Source organism: Embiotoca jacksoni, unplaced genomic scaffold (genome assembly GCF_022577435.1).
Source record: "Embiotoca jacksoni isolate LCO1_2020_lvr unplaced genomic scaffold, fEmbJac1.0.p SCAF_21, whole genome shotgun sequence".
In the NCBI taxonomy this organism is placed as follows: domain Eukaryota; kingdom Metazoa; phylum Chordata; class Actinopteri; family Embiotocidae; genus Embiotoca; species Embiotoca jacksoni.
The window spans coordinates 7419224-7440955 of NW_027185352.1; the positions used below are offsets into that span (position 1 = coordinate 7419224).

Genomic DNA, 21732 nt, shown 5'->3' on the forward strand with positions numbered 1-21732 from the left:
AACGGCTGAATGGTGGAACAACAGTGCCGATGCTCATTCTGTGTTCGTACGTTTTATACAAAATGACGAGGCAGAAAAACAGCGTAACATTCCCGCTGTAGCTGGCAGGCTGTGTACAGTAAAAGCAGTTGTTGTTTACGCGTCCTCTTCTGTGACTTGGCCCACTTTAGGAATATTTGTTTAATTAGATGGAAATGAAGCAGGTTGTCTTTCCTGTGGCTATACGACGTTCTGGTGAGGTGCTTGGTGGGTAGTTTGACAGAGTGAGAGAGGTACCTATGGCATGCGTGTGTTTACTCTCGTCACGTGGCCCGACTTATGTTCACGTCCTCTGTCGCACCTGCAAACGGAGAAATCCCATCAATAAGTCTCCCTACAAACAAGACCACGTTCCCAGCAGCACTGTAAGTCAGAGAGCACTTAGAAACCCTCAGGAAGACGGGGGGGGGGGGGTTTGTTTTGTTTTTCTTGGGCAGTGCTTTGGGAGCGTGAGCTGGGTGCTCTTACACGCTTGTTTTGCTAAATTAAGTGCCAAGTGCTGTCTCGCTGTTTGAAACCTAAATGGCCTGTGATGGTCCAGTCGCACCGACTCCCAATTGCATAATGGGCCGACAGTGCGAGTGTGCGCAGACACGCGAATGCACTCACTCGCACGTGAAAATGTCAACACGCGCATGCTTGCAAGGACGCCGCCAACGCGCCATTCCAGCTCCTTCCTCGTGCATTTCTCCGAAGTCCCTGGTGCGTCTCGCTCTGATTGGACCGTGTCCACAGGTTATTTCATCAGTTCGCCAGTCATCTCGTCTCCTTTCCTTCTATCTCTGCTCGGTCCTTTCATCTCTCCACCCCGCCGCTCTCTCATCATCTGATTGGCAGCTCTTTGTGCAGCTTCAACCCAATCAGCTAATTGTTCATTTGGACCTAATTAGGAACATGATCTGCTGGCAGCATTTGCATAAATGACTGATTTGAGAAGGCTCCATCTCAATCCCGAGCATCGCTGCTCTCATTCTTTGCTCTCCCTTTGATACCGCATTAGTACCACCCGTGAATCTCAACAAAGAGGGCTCTCTTGGTGAGCACGAAGATGAAATGATGAATTGTTGGCTGTATCTTTCATTTTGAGTTGTGTCTTTGAAGGCAGCCCCGTCACTCACGGTGACAGATATTGTTTCCCCTTGTTTTGGTTTGTGAATTGAGGATTGAAATCAGAATAGAAGCAGGAGGGAACTTGTATTCTCATCGCTCTGAGAGGTTATCATTAGTTAGACGAGCAGAGTCAGAATGAAGACAAAGATTTGTAATAAAAAAATAAAAAAATCTTTGAAAAGGAGCCGAGACATTTGACTTTTGGGGGATTTACTAAATGCACAAATGCTAAATGTCTGCCAAAATCAATGTTTATAGGTTCATGTGACTTACTGCAGGTATGAACTGTTTATCCCTCCTTTCTTCTCCTTTCGTCTGCTCTAAGCCAGATGCACACTGTCCAACCAGCAACATCTGTTTGCTTATCATCAGAAGAGTTCACATCACACAACCTCTGCTGCTGTTTTTAGGCCACTCAGTGCACTCATGCATACATGGCTCCCCCCCGGCTCTTGGGTATAACAGGAAAGGAGCGTTTTTCAACTTGCAACACTTTTCAATAAAAACTTCCCGTTAGTATGACTTTCCTCAGCTTGCTTATTTTCCCTTGGTTTTAATGAGAAACATCGATGAGAGGCAGCGATTATTGACCATCGGCTCGTAGCTGCCGGAACTCAAGTATGAGTGCAATGTGAGAATTGTTTGACTTCAGTGAGAGGAGGCTCATTGGTTTTGCACGAAATAAAGAAAACAAGGACCCACTCATGGACAAACAGGTACATACCAAAACTATTCTTCTAAAACTGCAGAGAGCTTTTTGGTGAGTGGGGTGTTTTTTTTTTTATTTCTTTGTTTGAGTGGGTCAGTGAAGAAAAAAAATGAATGTAAACATGTTTTATTATGCATATTGTTGTTGTATCATTCATACATACGCGTTCCATCTTGTTGCAGTCTAGGCATGAGATGCTTTGAGACATTTTAGAGATATTAGTTTCCACCCTGTTCAGTCCGCTAGATAGCTTATTTGAATGTTGGTGCGCAACCCCCTCATCTGTCCCCCCCTGTTGTGCTGTTTTGTAATATTGGTTCCTTGCTGAGTCACTGTGGGTTTTAACAGCTGGGGAAGATCAGAGACTGACAGAAAACCAGCTGGTAGAGAGGCATCTCCCATTCACCCCAAATACACACCTACACACACTGCACTGTATTATTACAGTATTTTCTTTCTTTCTTTCTTTCTTTCTTTCTTTCTTTCTTTCTTTCTAATAGATACTCGGACACTAGGGATGGACGATACCAGACTTTAAGTTCAAAACGATACGATACTTTTAGTTAGAAGATTTTACTGATACTGATACCGATACCTTCTTAAATGGCTTAAATGGGATTTTTCATAATAATGATAGTTTTTTGAAAAAAAGTTCATTACACTTACATTAATAGATTAATTATTCTCATATTGTACCTCAAGCAACCAACTGTGGAAGTTTCACTGTGATAAATATTAGTTTATTCATTAATTTATTACTCTATTAACCTGTAGTGTCTGGCCTTAAAATGAGATTGTGATAAAGATGTTTTGGAATTTAGACCAGACAGACACCCAAAAACATGACCATGAGCTAATCACTGTGCCATCTGTGCCTGGATATGCTTTGCCTCTCTGAAAACTCTCCTGCAATGTCTTTTGTCGGACAAATGGCGTTGAGGACTTGGACGTTTGGACATCATGTTTCTGGTTTGACTCCGTGAAGCTTTCAGGATGGGTCATTTTTAAATGCTTTAAAAGGTTACTAGTGTTGCAGCTGTCTGTTTTTGTCTACCGATTTTTAAAAAAAAACTAGCACCGCACCACGCTACGTTTTCTCTCTGCCATTCTCTCCGCCGCTCATGATGTGCAGTTGGCACCTGCGCAGTCCGCGCTCGCTCACTGTATCCTCGTGTCTCATTGGTTGCCACGGTCATGTGACACGGGGCAGCAACTTTTAATGACAAACTTACAAAAAATAAATACATTTGAAAGTGATGCAGCCACCCACATTTTGTATTTATCGATACCTAAAAAAAAATATGCAATACCAAATGAGTAGCCTGTAAGTATCAAAGTATCGATCCCGCAGAATCGATATGCCCACCTCTGATGGACACACTCGGAAGCATAGACGTGTTAAACCCACAGAAAGCACTAAGTATATTACATAATATATACAGATTCAGATGGAAAGTAAAAGTGAACAGGCGCCATCACTGTGCAATTAATGGAAGGCACTTAGCCAACCAGCACTCAGTGGTTCCCAGCAGTGGTGCTGATAAAGGGTGTGCCTCTTTACTGTAACCCTTTAGAGTGTAAATATATCACAAAGCCAGATTGAAGAAAATAAAACGGGTTGTAAATCAGTAAACTGACTCTATTTCTCTTCTGTTTGATTTACAGTAATGGAAGAACAAGCTTTTAGTGTAGCTGGTAGATGAACAAAAAGTTAGATTTTGTACAGTGTGCGTTTCCATGTGCGTGCGTGCGTGTGTGCGTGGAGAAATATGTCTGCTCAAGCCAAAGGCTTAGGTGAATTTGCCAGGAGGTGGACTGCAGCCATTTAAGGCTGGCAAAAAAAACCCAACTAAAAACATCCTGACATGATAAAGCTGGTAAATGCCTTTAAAAGGTTTGGAGAAGGTTTCTTCTACCTTCAGGATACAGAACGATGAGGTTTGGTCTCTAAGGCAGGCTAAGCTCACATCTCTTCTCCCCTGTTCTCAAACTCACTGATGTGATGATGTGCCAGTGGAAATCCATTATCTAACCTGCCTGAACACAGCACTGCTTTTCTGGTTTAAAGCTGTTCCCGCAGCGATGCTCGGCTGCAGCTCTCCTATATGCTCCTCAGGTAGTGTTGTATCTGATTGCGTGAGTTCAGCACGGGGATGTATGATAACTGCAGCTGGAAAACATTTCGGTATGACATCATTTATTTACTACAGTCACTTTCAGCTGCTTTTATCTGCAGTAGTTTAAGAACACAGGGCTTGTTTTTCAGTTGGAAGTATCACAGGAAGACAAAGCCTTCAAGCAGTAAGCTCGCTATGTGCAATATCATGTAACCTGACACCCATCGACAGAAGTGTTCCAAGTGACATACTCTTAGTAATCTTAGATATGGTACTCTTACATGTTAGGACTCTTACTTGTATAAGACTTGAATTTCAACAGGCAAGTGTTGTCTCAAACTGCACACTGCCGTTGTGCTCTTACCGGAAATAATTAACATTTGAATGCATTTTGCCCTAAAATGAAGATGTTTTCGTGCCCTCTGTTTCACAGACAATAAACACACTGATTGCTTCTAGCCAGCAGCAGTATAGTGGTACTTAGTGAGAAATAAAAAAAACTTTTGTGTGTTCCACGACAGCTGCAGCTTCCTCTGACGTCTCAATTTAAAAATTCTTGACGTTGGTAGTCGCTCCACTTCATCTACGGAGCCAAAATGGCGACCGTTGAGTGTGGAAAAGTGTCCCCCGTTTCACAATTTTTTTTTTTAAGCATTTTGAGTGTATCATCCAGTTACTTGTAGTGCACTGCATGTTTCCACACTTGACAGCGTGAATGCACTTACGAACTAACACTCACTATATTGAGTACACAAGTACAATATTTGGAACACAGTCTCATTCTCTACCAGGAAGCACACCATGCAAACAAACATGTTAACCTGCAATCTTTTTTGCCAAATCGACAGACATAAATAAGGCAACAGATTTGAAATCATCAATGAAACAAAACAAAAACATATATGTATATTTTCCTTAAAGGCGAGCTGGAATGAGTACGGCAACCAGAAACACGCATCGCAAAAGAGGCAGTAAACCGAAGTCTCACTCAAGATCTTGTCTGCTTAATGCAGAGGATACCGTTGCCCTTTTGAAGAGTGTCGAATGTTCTGATCTGGATATTAACTTTGTCCCCATTTTGAGTTAAATATAAATGATGGTGTCAAGTATTAAGTACAAGTTTTACTTTGTGATGCCAGAAACTCTTATCATCAGCTTTTGAAGCATCCAGCTAATGACAATAAATTTGACAGTCCCGCAGCACAAAATGATCCCGGTCAAGCTGCAGAGGTTTGATAATGTGGATCAATAGCACTGACTCAACAATTGCAACTCAATATTTTGTAACCCATTATGTTGTTGTCATTATTTTCTTGACAGTTTCAAAATTGTCCATCATAGTTCTGACTCATCTGAACATTGACATTGTTTTCTTGCGCTGACATTTCACAGTTGGTGTGTTTAATCAGGGTCTGGTTTACATCTCATCTATTTTTGTCCTTCATTATTGCCTGTTCTCCAGTTCACCTTGCTTTTCTTGGCAGCCATTTACTCTTACACAATTCGAGTTCCTCTCTCAAACTTTGTGCGTGTGTGACGGAGAGAGTTGGGTGGGAGGGAAAGTAGCCATACATAATTTAGACTGCTTGGCTGAAGCTTGTCTATGCCAGCATGGGGAACTGGACCAGAAATCACTCCTTCTCTGGCCCGTTGTCCTTGCAACTGTCCCCTAAAAATGCTACCTTAAGTGTTTTTTTTTGTTTTCATTACGTTGGTGAAGTAAATCACCTTAATGATAATGCTGTAATTCCCATTTTGGCTTTTCACAATGTCACTGTTGGGTTAAACCCTCATATGAACTTTTTGAAGAAAAAAGCCTTGTATGTAGCTCAAAATTTTTTAAATGTACTTTACTACTGGAGGAATCACATAACTGTAGACCGATGTAAAAACCTCTAGTCGAAGTTGTAGTGATTCATGCGAAACTTCAAGGAAGGAATGCACTTTTCAGATAACAGTTTTCAAACAGCAGAAAAAGTCACAAAACCTGTAAAAATCACTGCATGTTGAAAAACATAACTAAGAGTCTAAAGTGATACCTACTTACATACACACATACCTAGGCATAGCAATCCTTTGACTTCAATACATGTTTGCAATGCTGTGTTCAGCAGATAAATTCAGTGGGCTGAGGTTTAGCAGATGCGTGTTAGCATTCTAGCAATTACTAATTAGCACTAAATACAGCTGAGTCCAATCAGCCTGTTATTATCAGACCCAAATTCTATTTGTCTCTGTACACACTCCATTGGGGATAATTTCCAGTCATTGCATCCTATTGGGTGTAGACCCAGGGTTAATTTTTAAACTATTGGATTAGCTTTTAATCAATTGGCATTGACCACCATATGGTGTATTTTGTGCACTAAAACTCACCAAGCCTCAATTCATCAATATTTGCCTGCGTTGCGCCAACACATTTGGCTCTACCACTGCTGCAATTGTTGAAACAATTGCGTTGACAACAAATGTTTGTTGTCAACGTCATTGCTCTCAGACAGCCCCACTGGTTTGCCTTTCAGAAAGGCAGAGTGAACCTTCATGCAAACAGGGTTTCCAGACTATCATCATACTAAAACTGAAGCTGTGAACAATAGGCTGGATTAGGTTTGCAAATAATGTAGAGACGTTCCACTACAAACCAAATCTCAACCATATGGTGGCGCTAGAGGGAAAGTCAAGGGATCACCAAAGTCAAACATGAAAGTCTGAAAAAATGTTTACCTCAGTCTATCTAGTTGTCCTTGACATTGTATATTTAAGGCCGGACTAAAGGGGTCAAAGCAACCCCAGAGCCTAACGGCCTATTTTGAATAACATTTTGACCTGAACTGCCTTTATGTTGCTCATGACTGCTTAATGGGCACAAAGTTAAATGCTGGATGGCGATCACCGGAGAGGTCAGAGTGCAGGCTCAGCCACAAAGACAGCACGTTGCCCTTATGGTTTAAGCTTTTTCACGGTTTTTCATTTGACATTTTACTGGGTTTTTAAGATGTGACAAAAGATTGGAAGCCACTAATTCTGGTGATTAACATGTAAGTAATCATTTTCATAAAACGGCAAAATCTGAGTGAATTTGGTTGTAGGACTGTGTGAAAGTAAAGTACAGTGGCTCTGTCCATTTGTCATTTGTGAGCATAAAGCATGTGCTCTTCCCCCACTGTCTTTATTGCTCTCGTGTTTTAAGATGCAACTCTACTAGACTCTGTATGCTAATATGACAGGGCAGCTTAGCACCCGCGGCATTGTGTTTTCCCTGTATTTTGAAAACCCAGAAAGCCCTGGCCACGTGGGCTGATCATTAAATGTGCCGTGAACTCTCTCCTCTCTCTCTCCTCCTTCTTCTGTCCCCTCTGGACGGCGCAGTGTCTGCACTTTACATGGCCTGGCGAGGTGACAAAGATGATGAGCTGCTGGGTGTTTGACACCAGAGATTGTGTGTAAGGTAGACAGAGAGGCTTTTATGTGTGTTTGGCACTGGGTGAGGATTGGTGTGAAAAATGCTGTGACAGGCCTACAGAGCGCTTAACCACATCCTGGTCCTGCAGTTTACCAAGTTGGGGAAGGTTTTGATCCAGAGAGACTCGAGATCAAGCTCGGCCACGACTTTTATCCAGACAGAAACGCTGTCACCCAACAACGTTTGCATTGTTTGCCACAAACTTTTGTGACTAATTCAGCATCTCCAGTCGATAATTCCTAATGACTTTGGTAATCCCCTCCATTGTCAATGTTTATGCTTTTGACATCCAAACACAGGATGGATTCTCTGGAAATTTGGTGCAAACTTTCATGTCGCTCTATTGTAGCAACTTGGGCTGTGTTTACTTAAAAATTACTTAAAAATTCAGCTTTTTACATACATTGGCTTTACTTTGGCCAACTGATGTTAGATAAAATCGCTCTGTTTCAATTTCGGGTAATCTTGTATTAGAATCCTTCATTTTTGGCCACATACTTGTGTAAGTTGTGTGTGCTGCAGTAAATTAAAGCTTCTCTCTGTACGGCCGGCTGGCTATTATCTACTAGCATGAGGTATTTGGGGAACACGAGCAAACTGAAGTATCAACTGAAGTAGCTACGAAAAACAACCTGGGTTTTGCTCTCCCCCTCTTAACTCTATGAAAACAAAGATTTGTACCTTAATCTATGATGCAGTTTTCGTTTTCTTAAAATGTATTTCGTTAAATTGGTATCGTAAAAAATATCATTCAGGAACCGGCATTAAACTCAAGCTATAGCTATCAACATTGGAACCATATCCAGCCCTACACATAAAATAATCTGGTCAGACATTTTCAAAATATTTTTCTCAGAGGATGATTGTTGATTTAATGAATTATCTTTCTGCTTTTGTCTCGCAAGGACCCAGATTAACTTCACCGTGGCCATTGATTTCACAGCGTCAAATGGTGAGCATTTGTGTAAACACACACACACACCTACTTTTAATGTGCACACACATTCAAAGACCCTCATAAAGACACACTTAGCATGCCGAAAGCCTTGGGAGTGTTTATTCAAATATATGCAGATGGAGAATCAAGTGTTTCTTAATGGTCCACTCCATCGCACCTGGCAGCTAAAGCTCAGCGCAGTAACATGTGATAACGATGGCTGTGATTTAAGGGCTGCGTTATCCATCTACCCTTGAGCTCAGTCCTAGTAGGACAGGCGGTGACAATTGAGCCAAATCCTATTAACTGTAATGAGAGCTTTCAGGCAGTGGCTGTAAAAATATGTTTGAGGTTGAGATGTACTTGATCTCGTCGGTCTATCACTGAAATCTCAATACCCACAGGGGTGCTGCAGTTTATTTAAAATAATATGTAATATGGTAATAGGTAATATGAATATAGTTACAATGGAGATCAAAATAATTAATATTACATTAAGATAATTAGCAGCCAATTTAACTCCATCAGTGAAGCTATAATGGATCTACTCAAGTTTTGGTTTACAAAAATACCAATATTGAACCACAAGAGATCTATTAGATAGTTGTTTTAGAAGCACTTACTGCTACAATGAACTCTAACAAATTAATTACTGGTAAAACACAATTTTAAAGTACAAGCAGCTCTTCATATATATATTTTCATAGACCACCATTTCGCCCACACGGCCTCTGGCATCCATGGATGGATGATTTATTACCTAGTCAGGTTTTCATGTGCTCGTTAAAAGTAGAGCTCGATCAATACTGGACTTTCAACTCAGATGCCGATACCGATATTTGTTGGTAAAACATTCTGATGTCGATATATCGGCTCATATTCTTTGTGTAGACACACATCTTTTGTCTCTCAGATGTATTTATTCAACACTTGTCACAAGTATATGTAATAAAGGCAGGATATTTTACTGTTTACCAATAAAATTCATTGTCCAAAATTATACCAGTGCACTGAAACAGTGAACTTCACTGGGAAATTAATAATCATAAATAACTCTAAATAAATTTAGAAAATAGAACAGTTTCTAATTTACTCCAAGCATCTTTTTCTGCATTATGTTCTGTAAAACAACGATTTCAAAAACTATGTCTGGCTTCTTTTACTTAAATTTTTTTGTATTAGGTCCAGTTGAGTAAATCATCCAACTTTTGACCCAACAGTTTCCTTAAGATCACAGTTGTTGCAATCAATAAAACATACATTTACTCTTTTTTTTGTGTGTGTAAAGGGTGACATTTTGATTCACTGAACACCCCGTGGTCCCTCTGTCTCATACAGGTAACCCAGCCCAGCCCACCTCACTCCACTACATGAGTCCCTACCAGCTGAACGCCTACGCCATGGCCCTGAAGGCAGTAGGAGAAATCATTCAGGACTACGACAGCGATAAGATGTTCCCCGCGCTGGGCTTTGGAGCCAAACTGCCACCTGATGGACGGATCTCCCATGAATTTGCCTTGGTAAGGACAAAAGTGAGACGAGGAGGGAGGAAGCAGTGGAGTTGGCCAATGCATTGGGCTTTTGAAGCAGCCCTCTGCGGCCAACAGAAAGTCATCCATAATGTGTGAGCTATAATTAGTGTTGGAGTGAGACAGAAGAGAGACCATGAGGAAGAAAACACACTAACCGAAACCACTTTTTTAAACCCATTTGTATTCATATTTTTACATTTGCTGCACAGTGGTGTATATTTTATTCACATAAACAATGGGTAAAACAAGGATGTGCCTTTTTATAATAGAACAACGGGGCATTTGCAGGTCATAGACAGATTCAGGTTTTGGGGTTTAAATGTCAGTCCCTCAGAAGCAATTTACACAAACTCCTGTCAATAAAACAAGCAAAAAAACACAACAAAGTGTTTTCTCAAATGACTGCAGCAGGGCACAGACATTAAGTCATTTTGCTATAACTGTAGAGTTTACTTATAAGTGAATTCCACTCATAAATAAAACGAGTTGAGGTTCATTCATTGACTATTTATGATTTCACTTCACTATGTTTTGAAACTTTATTTTATATCCTACCAGATTTCTCTAAAGTTTTGAGACAAAAGGCTTGACACAATCAATGAATCAAAATTTGGGATATTTAAAAGAAAAATGAATATCTCTTGTGAGCTAATTATCTTCACTATATATGTGATATAGTTGTATGTACAGTCACCTTCCAGTTTATTATGTATCCCCAGCTAAAGACTTGATTCACCGCAGGACTTTTGTATTAGACTGCATTACTTTAGTTAATACCTAATAAACTAAAAGTGTATAAATTGTTTGTAGGTAATTTATTTATTTGAACATTTTGCCAGTCAAAACCCTGTAGAACACGAGTTATTCCTGAGCCTGTTTTTTTCCACCTGCCTCTCCTGGATGAATCTCAGACTAATCGTGGAAGTTGATCCTCTCCTTTCTTCTCCAGAACGGGAACCCCCAGAACCCGTACTGTGCCGGTATCGAGGGTGTAATGGAAGCCTACTACCAGAGTCTGAAATCAGTTCAGCTCTACGGACCCACTAACTTTTCGCCCGTCATCAACCATGTGGCCAGGTAACAAAAAAACACCGGTGAACCAAAGGATTTAATGTAAAATGTGTCAAAACTGTTTTACACTTGTATATTTGCTATCGCTGCTTCGATAATGAACATCAAATCATTTGAGTACGTGTGAAAGAACAGCGAGTACATTTCACTCTGCTACCGACACTCAGGTTTTCCATAATGAGCTCTGGGAGGTAAGTGTTGCCAGGTAGCTAACAAGAGTTGGAGGGAAAAAGAGAGAAAAATAACTCGCGACACAAACAGAGAAAGTAGCTGATAGCTGATTACATGTTTGTTTGCGTGTTTCGATGAGAAAATAATTTATGCTGTGGGGAAGCCAAGTAGACACACGATCTACACAAAGTTCTTCAAAACAAAACAAGACGTGAAGAAAGTATTCATGCAAGTCTGTAATTAAAGAGATGTACTCAAGTGATGCGTCTCATCAGGTTGCACAGGTTATACAGATGCAGTATTTCCCTTATTCAGCCTGTCATGTCACTCGGATACCCTTCACGCCCTTTTCTCCACTCATCTGTTTTTTTTTTTCCATCAAACTAATCACTTATTTGTTGTTTGTTTTTCAAAGAATTTTTCGGTTTTATAAACCTGTTTAATTGCTTTTTTCAAGAGTTAAATGCAAAGGCTGAAAGGCTTTCTGTTAAACAAGCTTGCAACAGCCGCTGATTAGTTCAGCGTGGCAAAAAAACTGGAAACAGCCTAGTTGTATATAGTCCGCATCAAAGTCTGCCTACCGACGCCTGTAAAGCTCACTAATTAACATGTTATCCAGGTGGTTTAATCCCTACCAGAGGATTATGTACCGTACTATTTGTTCGCTGGGCATATGGACTTCATACAGGCTTTTTATTTTTACACTTTGATGTTTGCGCATGTTAAACAAACACGATATGTTAATTAGTGAGCTTTGGAGGTGTGGGCGTTTTGATATCCCTGTATACTCTGTTCCCAGTCTTATTTAAGGCTGAGCTAATGTTCCTGTTTCTATGGTTATATATTTAACGGGGAGACATGCGACTTTCGCATGTCGCTTCTCTTCTTTCTTTCACTTTAAAATAATCTTCTAAATAAGAGATTATGAAATTCAAATATTAACCAATAAAGCAAATATAACCCACAAACGGTGTTAAATATGTTTGTTAAACATTCATGTCAACAGTCTTGTTTAACATGTTAATATAATAAACAAGACTGCATTTTACAGAAACCCCTCTCCTCCTCTAGCCAGTCTCCAGATCCTCATGGAAAAAATATATTGACTTTGTTTTTTATGAGAGAAGTTGAATGAGGGTCTAATGGCAGCAAAACTAAATTTAAGCTCGCCCTAGTGGCCCTCGGTGGTATTGCAGTTGAAGGCACTTAACGTTTTAGACACGGAAGCTACGTCCACTTTTATTTTTTATTTTTATTCAGTCGATGACTAAACCTCATTAAAAACTGTTAAAACTAGGTATTGGAGATGCATGTAGCATCTTTCTACAGCAACTGTGCGGCCTATTTGTCCACTTTAAGTTTCCTTACAGTTTGTTACCAAGTACAGGCGATTGTTATCATGCTGTTTTTTCTCACCCTTCATGTGTAATTCCAGCCTCTACATCTTACCTTCTCCTCTGCCTTTCTGTTTATAAACCACCTCCATGTTTCATCTACTCTGCCTTACTCCACTCTCACATGCAGCTTCGTAATTATTAACTTGATTTTTCCTCCCCTGCCATCTCTTTCTGCCATTCCTCACTTGTTTCGCTCTATCTCAGTCTTCCTCTGTCTGCGATGTTATGATCACCAACAGTGAGAACCACTTAAGTATCAGTTATCGCTGGAGGGGAGCAGGCGGTCTTAGCTCTCGGTGCAGAAAGGTGAAGCTTAACAGAAACCGAAGCAACTCAAATAATCTCAGTGTGTAAATATCAGTATCAGTCAGTTCACAGCTCACACGGGAGATTAAGATCCTCCAGAGTGGGAAGTGAGTGACATTTAGGAGGATGAGTAATGCCTTATTGCCACCTCACTATTTTTGTGCACTCTAATTACAGGATGATGTTTGATATGCTCCATCTATAATTATGATAATTAAACAATAACATTCACAATAATTAAACAAAAGACACGAGGAGCTCTGACGTACTGTAGCTCCAAAGATGGTTTTGTGTGTTGTTGTGCACAGGTATGCAGCTTCGGTGAAGGACGGCTCTCAGTACTTTGTGCTCCTCATCATCACGGACGGCGTCATCTCCGATATGGCTCAGACCAAGGAGTCCATTGTCAATGTAAGGGCATGTGATGTAGCTGTTAGCACCTGACCTGGTAAAGAGTTCCCCAAAGGCTACGGTGTTTTGAAAAATGTCAGTTGCATTTGACTTTTCATCATTATTTTTGAAGTACTTTATTGATCCCAGTGAGGGAATTGATTCTCTGCATTTTGCCCCATGCTGTGTGCAAACTCATTAGCAGGTTTTTTTTGCCAGTGCCTTGGCCCGGTGTACTAACAGGATTATTAGGCCTCACGTACATGTTTTTGATGGTGGGAGGAAACTGGAGCAGCCAAAGGAAACCCACACAAACACTCTAACGCAGAAAGGATCTCACAGCCGGGAGGGACGGGATTAAAACCCAGGACCTTCCCGCAGTGAGACAACAGTGCTAACCACCGAGCCCTGTGCTGTTACTGTGTTAAATTGCAATCATGAAAACTAGATAATGAGAAAAAGCTCTTTTCGCAAAACTGCAACCAAAAAGAAAGCCTCCTCCAATGAAGACATTTACAATCAGTGCAAAACTGTATGCAAATGGGCCGATATGTCACGACCTGAAAACGAATTACAGTTGAGCAAAAGAATGTCTTTTAAATCCTTGTCATACAAATCTTTGGGCTTCCTGAGCACATAAATCGGCCTTTGAATCGGTTTATTTCATGGATAACTGTCAGCTTACAAATCTATTGACAAAAGTATTACTGCATGGAGAAAAGGCATGACTTGTTGGACTTCCCGATAATGTTAATCTACCAGAACCAGAAACCGCAGAACGTACGCAAACATCACAATTACAAATATTTTACTCTTTTCTACACATCTGTCCTTCCTTGCAGTGCCAACAGGAATGTAATGTGACTCGGGGGTTTATTCTGCTATTAATTTCTAGTATTTGTTGTGTCGCTCTCACTTTTGACAGCATGTTCATTCCCCCTCGCTCGGTCCTCTCCATCACTGTCAAGTCATGGCAGAACAACAAAATGAACAGTGAACAGCAGGCTTTTTTTTTTTTCGAGCCAGCGATCCATCTCAGGCCCGTGAAAGCAACAGGAAAGGAGGAGTTGAGAGTTTTAAAGAGAGAACAAGAGGAAAAGGTGGCAGGGTATGAGGAAAATGGTGAAAGGAAAAAAAAAAAAAAAAAAAAAAGATGGGGTTGACGCAGATTTAGAGACCCAAAGAAAATCCTTTACCAGTGGGAGCAAAAAATTAAAGAGAGGTTTTGATAAGATCATCCATCTCTGCAGCCCGAGGTCAAAACATTCCTCAAACACGCTGAACACGCTGAACAGACACACACACACACACACACACACACACACAAACACATGTCATTTGTAAGCTGTCAGTGAGTTCAGGCTGTGTTGTTGATTCTCATCTCAAATATTATTGCCTGTGATGTCTCAACCCACGCAGCGCTCCGGGAGGTGCTGCGGAAAACACGCACATCAAGGATTCACACACATGCTTACACATTCTGTATCTTTACTGCAAGACATGAACAAGCCATGATTTCTTCAACACTGTGGGGGGGGGGGGGGGGGGGGGGGGGGTACTGAATACTGAATATGCGAAAGGACGAACCCGAAGCTAATTTTTACCTTTTTAACTAAGGGTAAAAAAATTTTTTTCAAATGTTTGAATTTTATGAACTATTTATTGGTCCTCTTCCTTTCTCTCATGTAGGCATCCTGTCTGCCAATGTCCATCATCATTGTGGGAGTAGGGCCCGCAGAATTTGATGGTAAGTCACCGGGATCTTCAATTATTTGTGAAAAAAGCTTCTTTTTTTTTTTGTTTAGACATTTTCTGAGATTCAGAATTTCTTACTGTGGAGTTGCTCATCTTCCATCTACTGGTCAGGTTTTTGGTTAACCAATATCATCAGATTTTTTTAATTATAGGTTTAAGTTGGCACTCATAATTATGAAATAATGTACACATGCTACAGTTGCATGCGTTTTCAACAGATCCTCCTAAACCTTTTTTTTTCTTTTAATCCTTTTTACTCTCTGCAGCCATGGTGGAGTTGGACGGCGATGAAATCCGAATCTCGTCCAGAGGAAGATACGCTGAGAGGGACATTGTTCAGGTTCTACTCTTTAAATATCGAGGAATTGAAGCCTCCTTATATCCCTAAATGTACTTTATAAAGAATACGATGGTAATGTACACGGCGTTGCACTCTGCTCACGTTGGGGAAGGTTTCTGTTGTTTACAGCTTGGTTGACTTTCAGCACACAACATATGTAATTTGGTGGTCAGTTGTTTGGTCAAAGGTTGGTCCAACAGTTTAAGAATTAACCCGAAGTCTACACCAATTAGGATGCAACCCTATCTATTCCTGCAGTGCGTTTGGGTGTTACCTCTTATCCTCCGTTTACTTCCCGTCTTCATGCAATGCGTTCATTTTTTTTGCTCCGTGATAATTTAACCAAAGAGACTAGACAAATCAAGATCTCAAAATTGGATGAAAAAGTAGGAGCCACCTCAAGGCTCCTGTCGGGTCAGTTGATGTTTCAGCGGTGCATATTCCCAACAAAGATTTCGGTTACAGCATAAATTGTGCCTCTAACATAAGCCTGGGGCTTTTGGGGCGCTTGGAGGTCTGGAATCTCCAGAGCAGACAGACACCTGGTCGCCTCGACCCAAATGTGCACCAGATCCCATATGTCAAAACACACAGAGACACACACACACACACACACACACACACACACACACACAGAGAGAGAGAGAGAGACAGATAATGGCATGATCCCCAGTCTCTGTCCCCCCCCATCTTTCTCTGAGGCTCCCTTTCTCATTAAAGTGGATGAACGGAGACCTTCAGCTCCAACCCGTGGCCTAATGGCTGGCTTAAAAAGCCAAGAGCATTATGGGGTCTGCAATCAGTCATGCAAAAGGGACCTTTGAAGTAGTGTGAAGACACAAGCAAAACTTCTTCCTTCTACAGTACATTGCCACATTAGAGGCTCCCGTTTTGATTTGCTTTTTTTTGACAGTTATTTCAGTGTTAGTGTGCCCATGTTCGTGATATGAAGTGGATGCTGACAGAGTGGGTAGCCGCCAAATAGGTGCGCCTTAACTGTATGAACTCAAAATCTTACTGTATACAGTTGGGCATTCATTCCTTTAACCCTTCGATCATCTGTTCAACCACGCATTCATCCCTTTCCTCCCTTTTTATTTGTATTCCTGTTTGTGTTGCTGATCACGTCACAGTGACAAGCGGTCCAGATTTATGCCATATCCTGGCGTCACGGCAAAGAGACGAACTGCAAACATTCACAGCGGGTCCTTTCTTTGATCGCGGCGCGATGAAGTCAAGTTTTTTTTTTTCTCTTCTGTGACCTTTATACCGCCCTGTCATATCCTGCTTCCTCGCACCTTCCCTCGGAGCCACGTGGACGGGGGAGGCACCCTCATTAGCTTTTTAACAAGCTCGAGTACACAGATACACACATGCACGGACGCTTCATGCAGGAGCGGCCTGCCGATGGTGTAAAACTAAGTTTCAGTCCTGGAACATTACACCAGCTCAGCCTACAGGCGCTCATTATCAGCGAGCTAATAGCCCCGTGTGACATGGTGAGGCCTAGCTTCTGCGGCACGGCTTTTCCAGCACAAATTAGCTTCTCATATGATCGTGTGATTGTAGGTGACAACATCTCATTAAATAAAGGAAACGCTCTCCAATCTGCCCTCATTTAGTTCAGCAATATCTCCCATGTAAGAGCGTCTATCTGTGACGGTTTGTGACTATCATTAATATGTGGTTCTGTTAATTAAATCACAGCAGGTGGATAACGACGGCAAAGACGACAGCAGTCTTAACGTGTAACTATTAGGTTGCCGCATGGCCTGATGGGTAGAGACGTCAGCAACAACAGACGTGTAGGGATTCTGTAGCAACACCATGAAAAACTTAAGATCAGTGATGATGTCGCCGGTGAGGTGGAGCTCATTATGTAGTGAAACTGTTGACCTGCAAGAAAAAAAATAGTAAAAGCACATACAGTATATCTAATACGATGACTTTAAAGGGCAATTAAATCCTTTTTGACAGAAATAATTTCTTGTTCCTACATTTGCTGCTTATCTCGGTTACCAGATCAGATTTTTCTGCAAGTGCTGTTTCGCAGAGAGTTTCACATTCACCAGCTCGTGTTTACCCGACAACCATTTCAGTAAACAGGGCGAGTCTGCGGTGTCTTAATTAGGGTGGATTCTCAGGTGAGATTACTTTATTTTTACAAAACTAATCATGAAATGGAAAGGCGTTTTTTTTTTTGATAACGCATAATATCGAAGCAATTCGATCGGTGGCGCAAAAGTATCGAAGTTCTGTTCCCAGCCCTGATTGGTTGTCCTTGTGTTGTAAGTATGATTAAGGAAAAATGTAAGAATATTTTTATTCTAATAGGACCTTGTGTAACTGCTTTGATTGAATGTTTTTTTTTGTTTTTCTTTTCAACACGTCCACTTTAACTCACATTTCTTCCCTCTCAGTTTGTCCCATTTAGGGACTACATCGACCGAACAGGGAACCACATCCTGAGCATGGCCCGGCTCGCCAAGGACGTCCTGGCCGAGATCCCGGACCAGTTCCTCTCCTACATGCGGACCCGCGGGATCAAGCCTTCGCCTGCGCCACCTCCCTACACGCCACCAGCCCAGCTCCTCCAAACCCAGATATAAAGCAGCAAACTGGAGAAGAGTTTCGAAGTCAGGGGTTCGCTAAACTTTGCGCGTGAAATGCTTCCATTTCCTTAAAGCCGCTCTCCATGCCTTGCTGCCGTGGATCACAGCGGTCTATCTCGTGTTCAGGAAGCTACGTGTCGGGCCAGGAGAGTGACGCTTTTGGGGGCAGAAAAAGCCAACGAGAGTCTGTTTACTTCCACTGTCGAGCATTCCTGTTCCTGTCTGGAAATCTTTATTTTGATTTGCCTGGAAAACGCGGGGAGGCTTCGGAGAGAGATCGAAGGGTCTTGATTTAAAGCTGTGAAAAAAACACGGAAGGAAGAAAAGAAGGAAAGAAGTAATAACGGGCCGCTTTTTTGGAAACGTTGTAAAGAGAATGTCTCCAGACAAACAAAGGAATTACTTGATCTTAAACGAACAATAACTTCTGTAAATAACTGGACATACGTTAACTACTTCTTCTTCTCTCTCTCTCCCTCTGTCTCGCTCCAACTCACTCACTGTTTACAAGGATTTCTACTGTTGATACTTTTATATACATATAGTTTCAATATGAAGCTTGTAATACTCTCGCTCTCTCTCTCTCTCTCTCTCTCTCTCTCTCTCTCTCTCTCTCCCGGCATGAGTCAGGTGGCAGCAGTGCAGGTCCTGGTAGCTCTTCTGTACCGTACCGTGCCGTACCGTACCGTACCGTATTCTAGTGTTCGTATTAACCTTTTTTGCATGAGTGTAGCCTCAGTCAAGTGCATGCATATAAGTGGCCCTGCACTACCTCTTCTACCCATCTGTCTTGTCCGTCTTTTGAAGGGGGGGGGGTGGAGGTTGAGGTCGGGGCGGAGGGCGAGGGGGGGGGCCGCCTGCCTGCCTCTATTACCGTTTGTCACTTCACCCCATCCGTCTTTTCTCCCCGTCACAGCTCATCTTCGCGTCTGTAGCGATCTCTCTTTCTCTCTTTTCTTTGGCGACTCTGTCACTTTTTTTTATTAGCTGCTTTTCCCATTCAACATTTGCTCATCTGAAGAGCAACAGGTTTTGTTCCAGAATGTGATGAATAACGAAGCAAATTTCTTTTTTCTTTTTTTTTTGGAACGCTTAAAATAATGAACTTCATAAATAATTCAACTCAACTGCAAAACCATCTTTGAGATGTGAAATCTTTGATCATCCTGACTTCCCAAAATTGTTGCACCAACGCGTCAGATGTATATTGTCTTTAAAAAAATTTAAAAAAATCAAGTATACGCATTCATAATAATCTACAACACGTTTGTCGATTTGTAGCCAAGCGATGGCAGTTCGACGGTCCAGACTTGAAAACCTCAAAAACTAGTGGATAGATTGCCAAAAACATTTGGTGACAAAACTGTATTTTTACCAGCGATTTGGTGTATGACAACATATAATTAAAACTAATGACATTCCTATCAACATGAACCGTATAGCGTTTATACTGCCAGTTAGTACAGCTGCTAACCCGTCAGCATGCTGGCATTGTTATTGAGCGCATGTTGTAGGTCAACCGAACAGCACGGCTGGCGACTCGATGTCTTGTATTTCCTATCAAAGAAACCATCAAATATGACCAAGATTTGCTAAATTAGCAACATTAATTCAACCTTTCTAATTTCCTAAAGGCCGGTTTGTTTGTTTTAGGCACAAAAGTGAATCACGTCAAATTTCAGTTTTTAAGCGTTTCAAATTTTTGGTCGTTTCATTTGTCGACTTGTTGAATGGAAACCCAGCTTCTTCTCTATCGCTCTGTCTCTCTCCTCCGAACTGCCTTGGCAACAGGATGCCCACACGTCTCATTGCGTCGTCACATCACGTTCCTGCCCCGCGTCGACAACGACAGCAGCTGCTCTCAAACAAAATACTGTTTGAGCAAAAAGAGCCCAGTGGTCAAAAATGCAGAGAAAAACATGTTCACGCGTTCCCTATGTTTATTCTTTGTTTTGTTTCTTCTGTGTGTGTGTGCGCACGTGTGTGTGTGTGTGTGTGTGTGTGTGTATTTTTTATCGCACTTTTTAGCTTTGAAACGGCTTTACATGTTCGTTTTAATGAAGCGTGTTTATACGTGCTGATGACTTCTGTTTCTGTCATGAATGTGGAGTGACTGGGGTTTGTTAAACGTGAATGAGATACCCGTGTCGAATGAAAGAACGATTTCTTTTAAAACGGCATCCGATGAAATGTTTAAAAAAGGCTTGGAGAGAGAGCGAGAATGCAACATTTTAATATCTAGTGGATAGTGAGTGAATTACTGTACGCTGCAGCACCGGAAATATGAAAAGATATTTTAGCATTGCGGTGATGTCAGAGCTTAGTGTGTAAAAAAAAAAAAAAAAAAAAAGTCTCATGACCAGAACCGGAACTTATTTGACAGGCATTTGATTTAAACAGTGGTGATGTTTCCAGATGTTATAGTTAAAACGGGGGCAGCACGTTGCTACACGGGGAATCGGTCATCAGTTTAATACGCAACAAAATGTAAATAATTATCATAGAATCCAGAATCCAACACTAAATATTAGATCAATAATTCTAAACAGTTGTTCTCTAAATGCTCGAGTTCAATATCCACATTTAGTATAACAAGCTAAATCTACTTGATGTTTTGCTTTTGTTTTTTATTTTGTATGAATGACCACCGCGTCATTCACCGACTTACTCCGACATATTCAAAAAGGGAGGCACTTGTGGCGCAAACGTGCGCCACAATACGTGAGCGTCCATGTGTCCTACAGTCAAAGATGCTCCTGGTGGGGTTCAGTCTCCCATATATTGTAACTGTAGTGATCATATGGCTCAACTAACCCCATGAATGTGTGTGTGTGTGTGTGTGTGTGTGTGTGTGTTGGCTTGATACTCGTGCTGCGTTCAAAGCCTATCTGAACATACCGATAGGACGGCGGGTCAAAGTGAGGAGCTCGTCACTGCAGGAAATAAAATCCCTTCCACCCAACTGTTACCAGATCCAGTACCGTGTAGGCCGGTGTGGGTTAGTTATACCGTAGCCTTTTGGGTTGAGCCAACACCGTGAGCGAAAGGGTCGTACAGCGGCAAGTGAAGCCAGAGGCAGATCCCCCGAGTGTAGTGAATCAAGCTACGGCTGCATTTTATGAACTCGGATTTTAATTGGCGAGAGAAAAAAAAATGGCATTAGATTGTCTCGCGGATTCAAATGGAGAGAGATGGGAGAGAGGTGAACTAAATTGGACTTTTGTGATGACTTCAGCATTGTTTTAAGCTTTTTTTTTTCTTTTTTTTTTTACGTTTTCATGAAGTCTATTTCCTTAATTAATTGCCAGGCAGCCAGATTCAAACCGCGTGCCCCCATCATGCTATTAGAACAACAGACTACCTCCCGTCAATCTTTTCAGGGTGGGAAAATACTATTCTTACTAAATGCCTATTTATCATGACTGAACAAGTAGCAGTGAAATTTTATCAGTACAAAATCCTTCACCTACATTTTACATTTATGAAAGCCTTTTATCTGAATTTACGTGGTTTGAATTGTCCCATTTTAAATTCCACAAACGTAATTTCAAGTTGTGACGTTTATTTTTATTGAAATAAATGCATTCATTTCCAAATTAATCAGCCATTTTGTTTAAAAAAAAATTCAAATCCTATTCAAGATCAACATTTTTACTCTTGCATTTGAACAACCAAAAATAAGCAGTCCATCCTCAATAAAATCGATCAGATCGATTGATTATCATATTTTCAGTCAGTCATTTAATCCCAAACCTGACTGGTAAAATGGACACTTCAATATCG

The 21732-nt window shown here is 41.2% G+C and overlaps 1 protein-coding gene across 1 annotated transcript in view; it reads left to right on the top strand.

Moving 5' to 3' along the window:
* LOC138202562 (copine-8) overlaps positions 1–18754 on the top strand; it is an 81114-nt gene extending 62360 nt beyond the window's left edge. The window contains exons 14-20 of the mRNA XM_069156666.1: positions 8344–8390; positions 9714–9895; positions 10857–10984; positions 13161–13263; positions 14932–14989; positions 15264–15337; positions 17758–18754. Of these exons, the coding sequence (XP_069012767.1) occupies positions 8344–8390; positions 9714–9895; positions 10857–10984; positions 13161–13263; positions 14932–14989; positions 15264–15337; positions 17758–17946 (781 nt within the window). The 3' untranslated portion in view covers positions 17947–18754. The remainder of the gene's footprint in view (positions 1–8343; positions 8391–9713; positions 9896–10856; positions 10985–13160; positions 13264–14931; positions 14990–15263; positions 15338–17757) is intronic.
* Positions 18755–21732: the final 2978 nt, after the last annotated feature.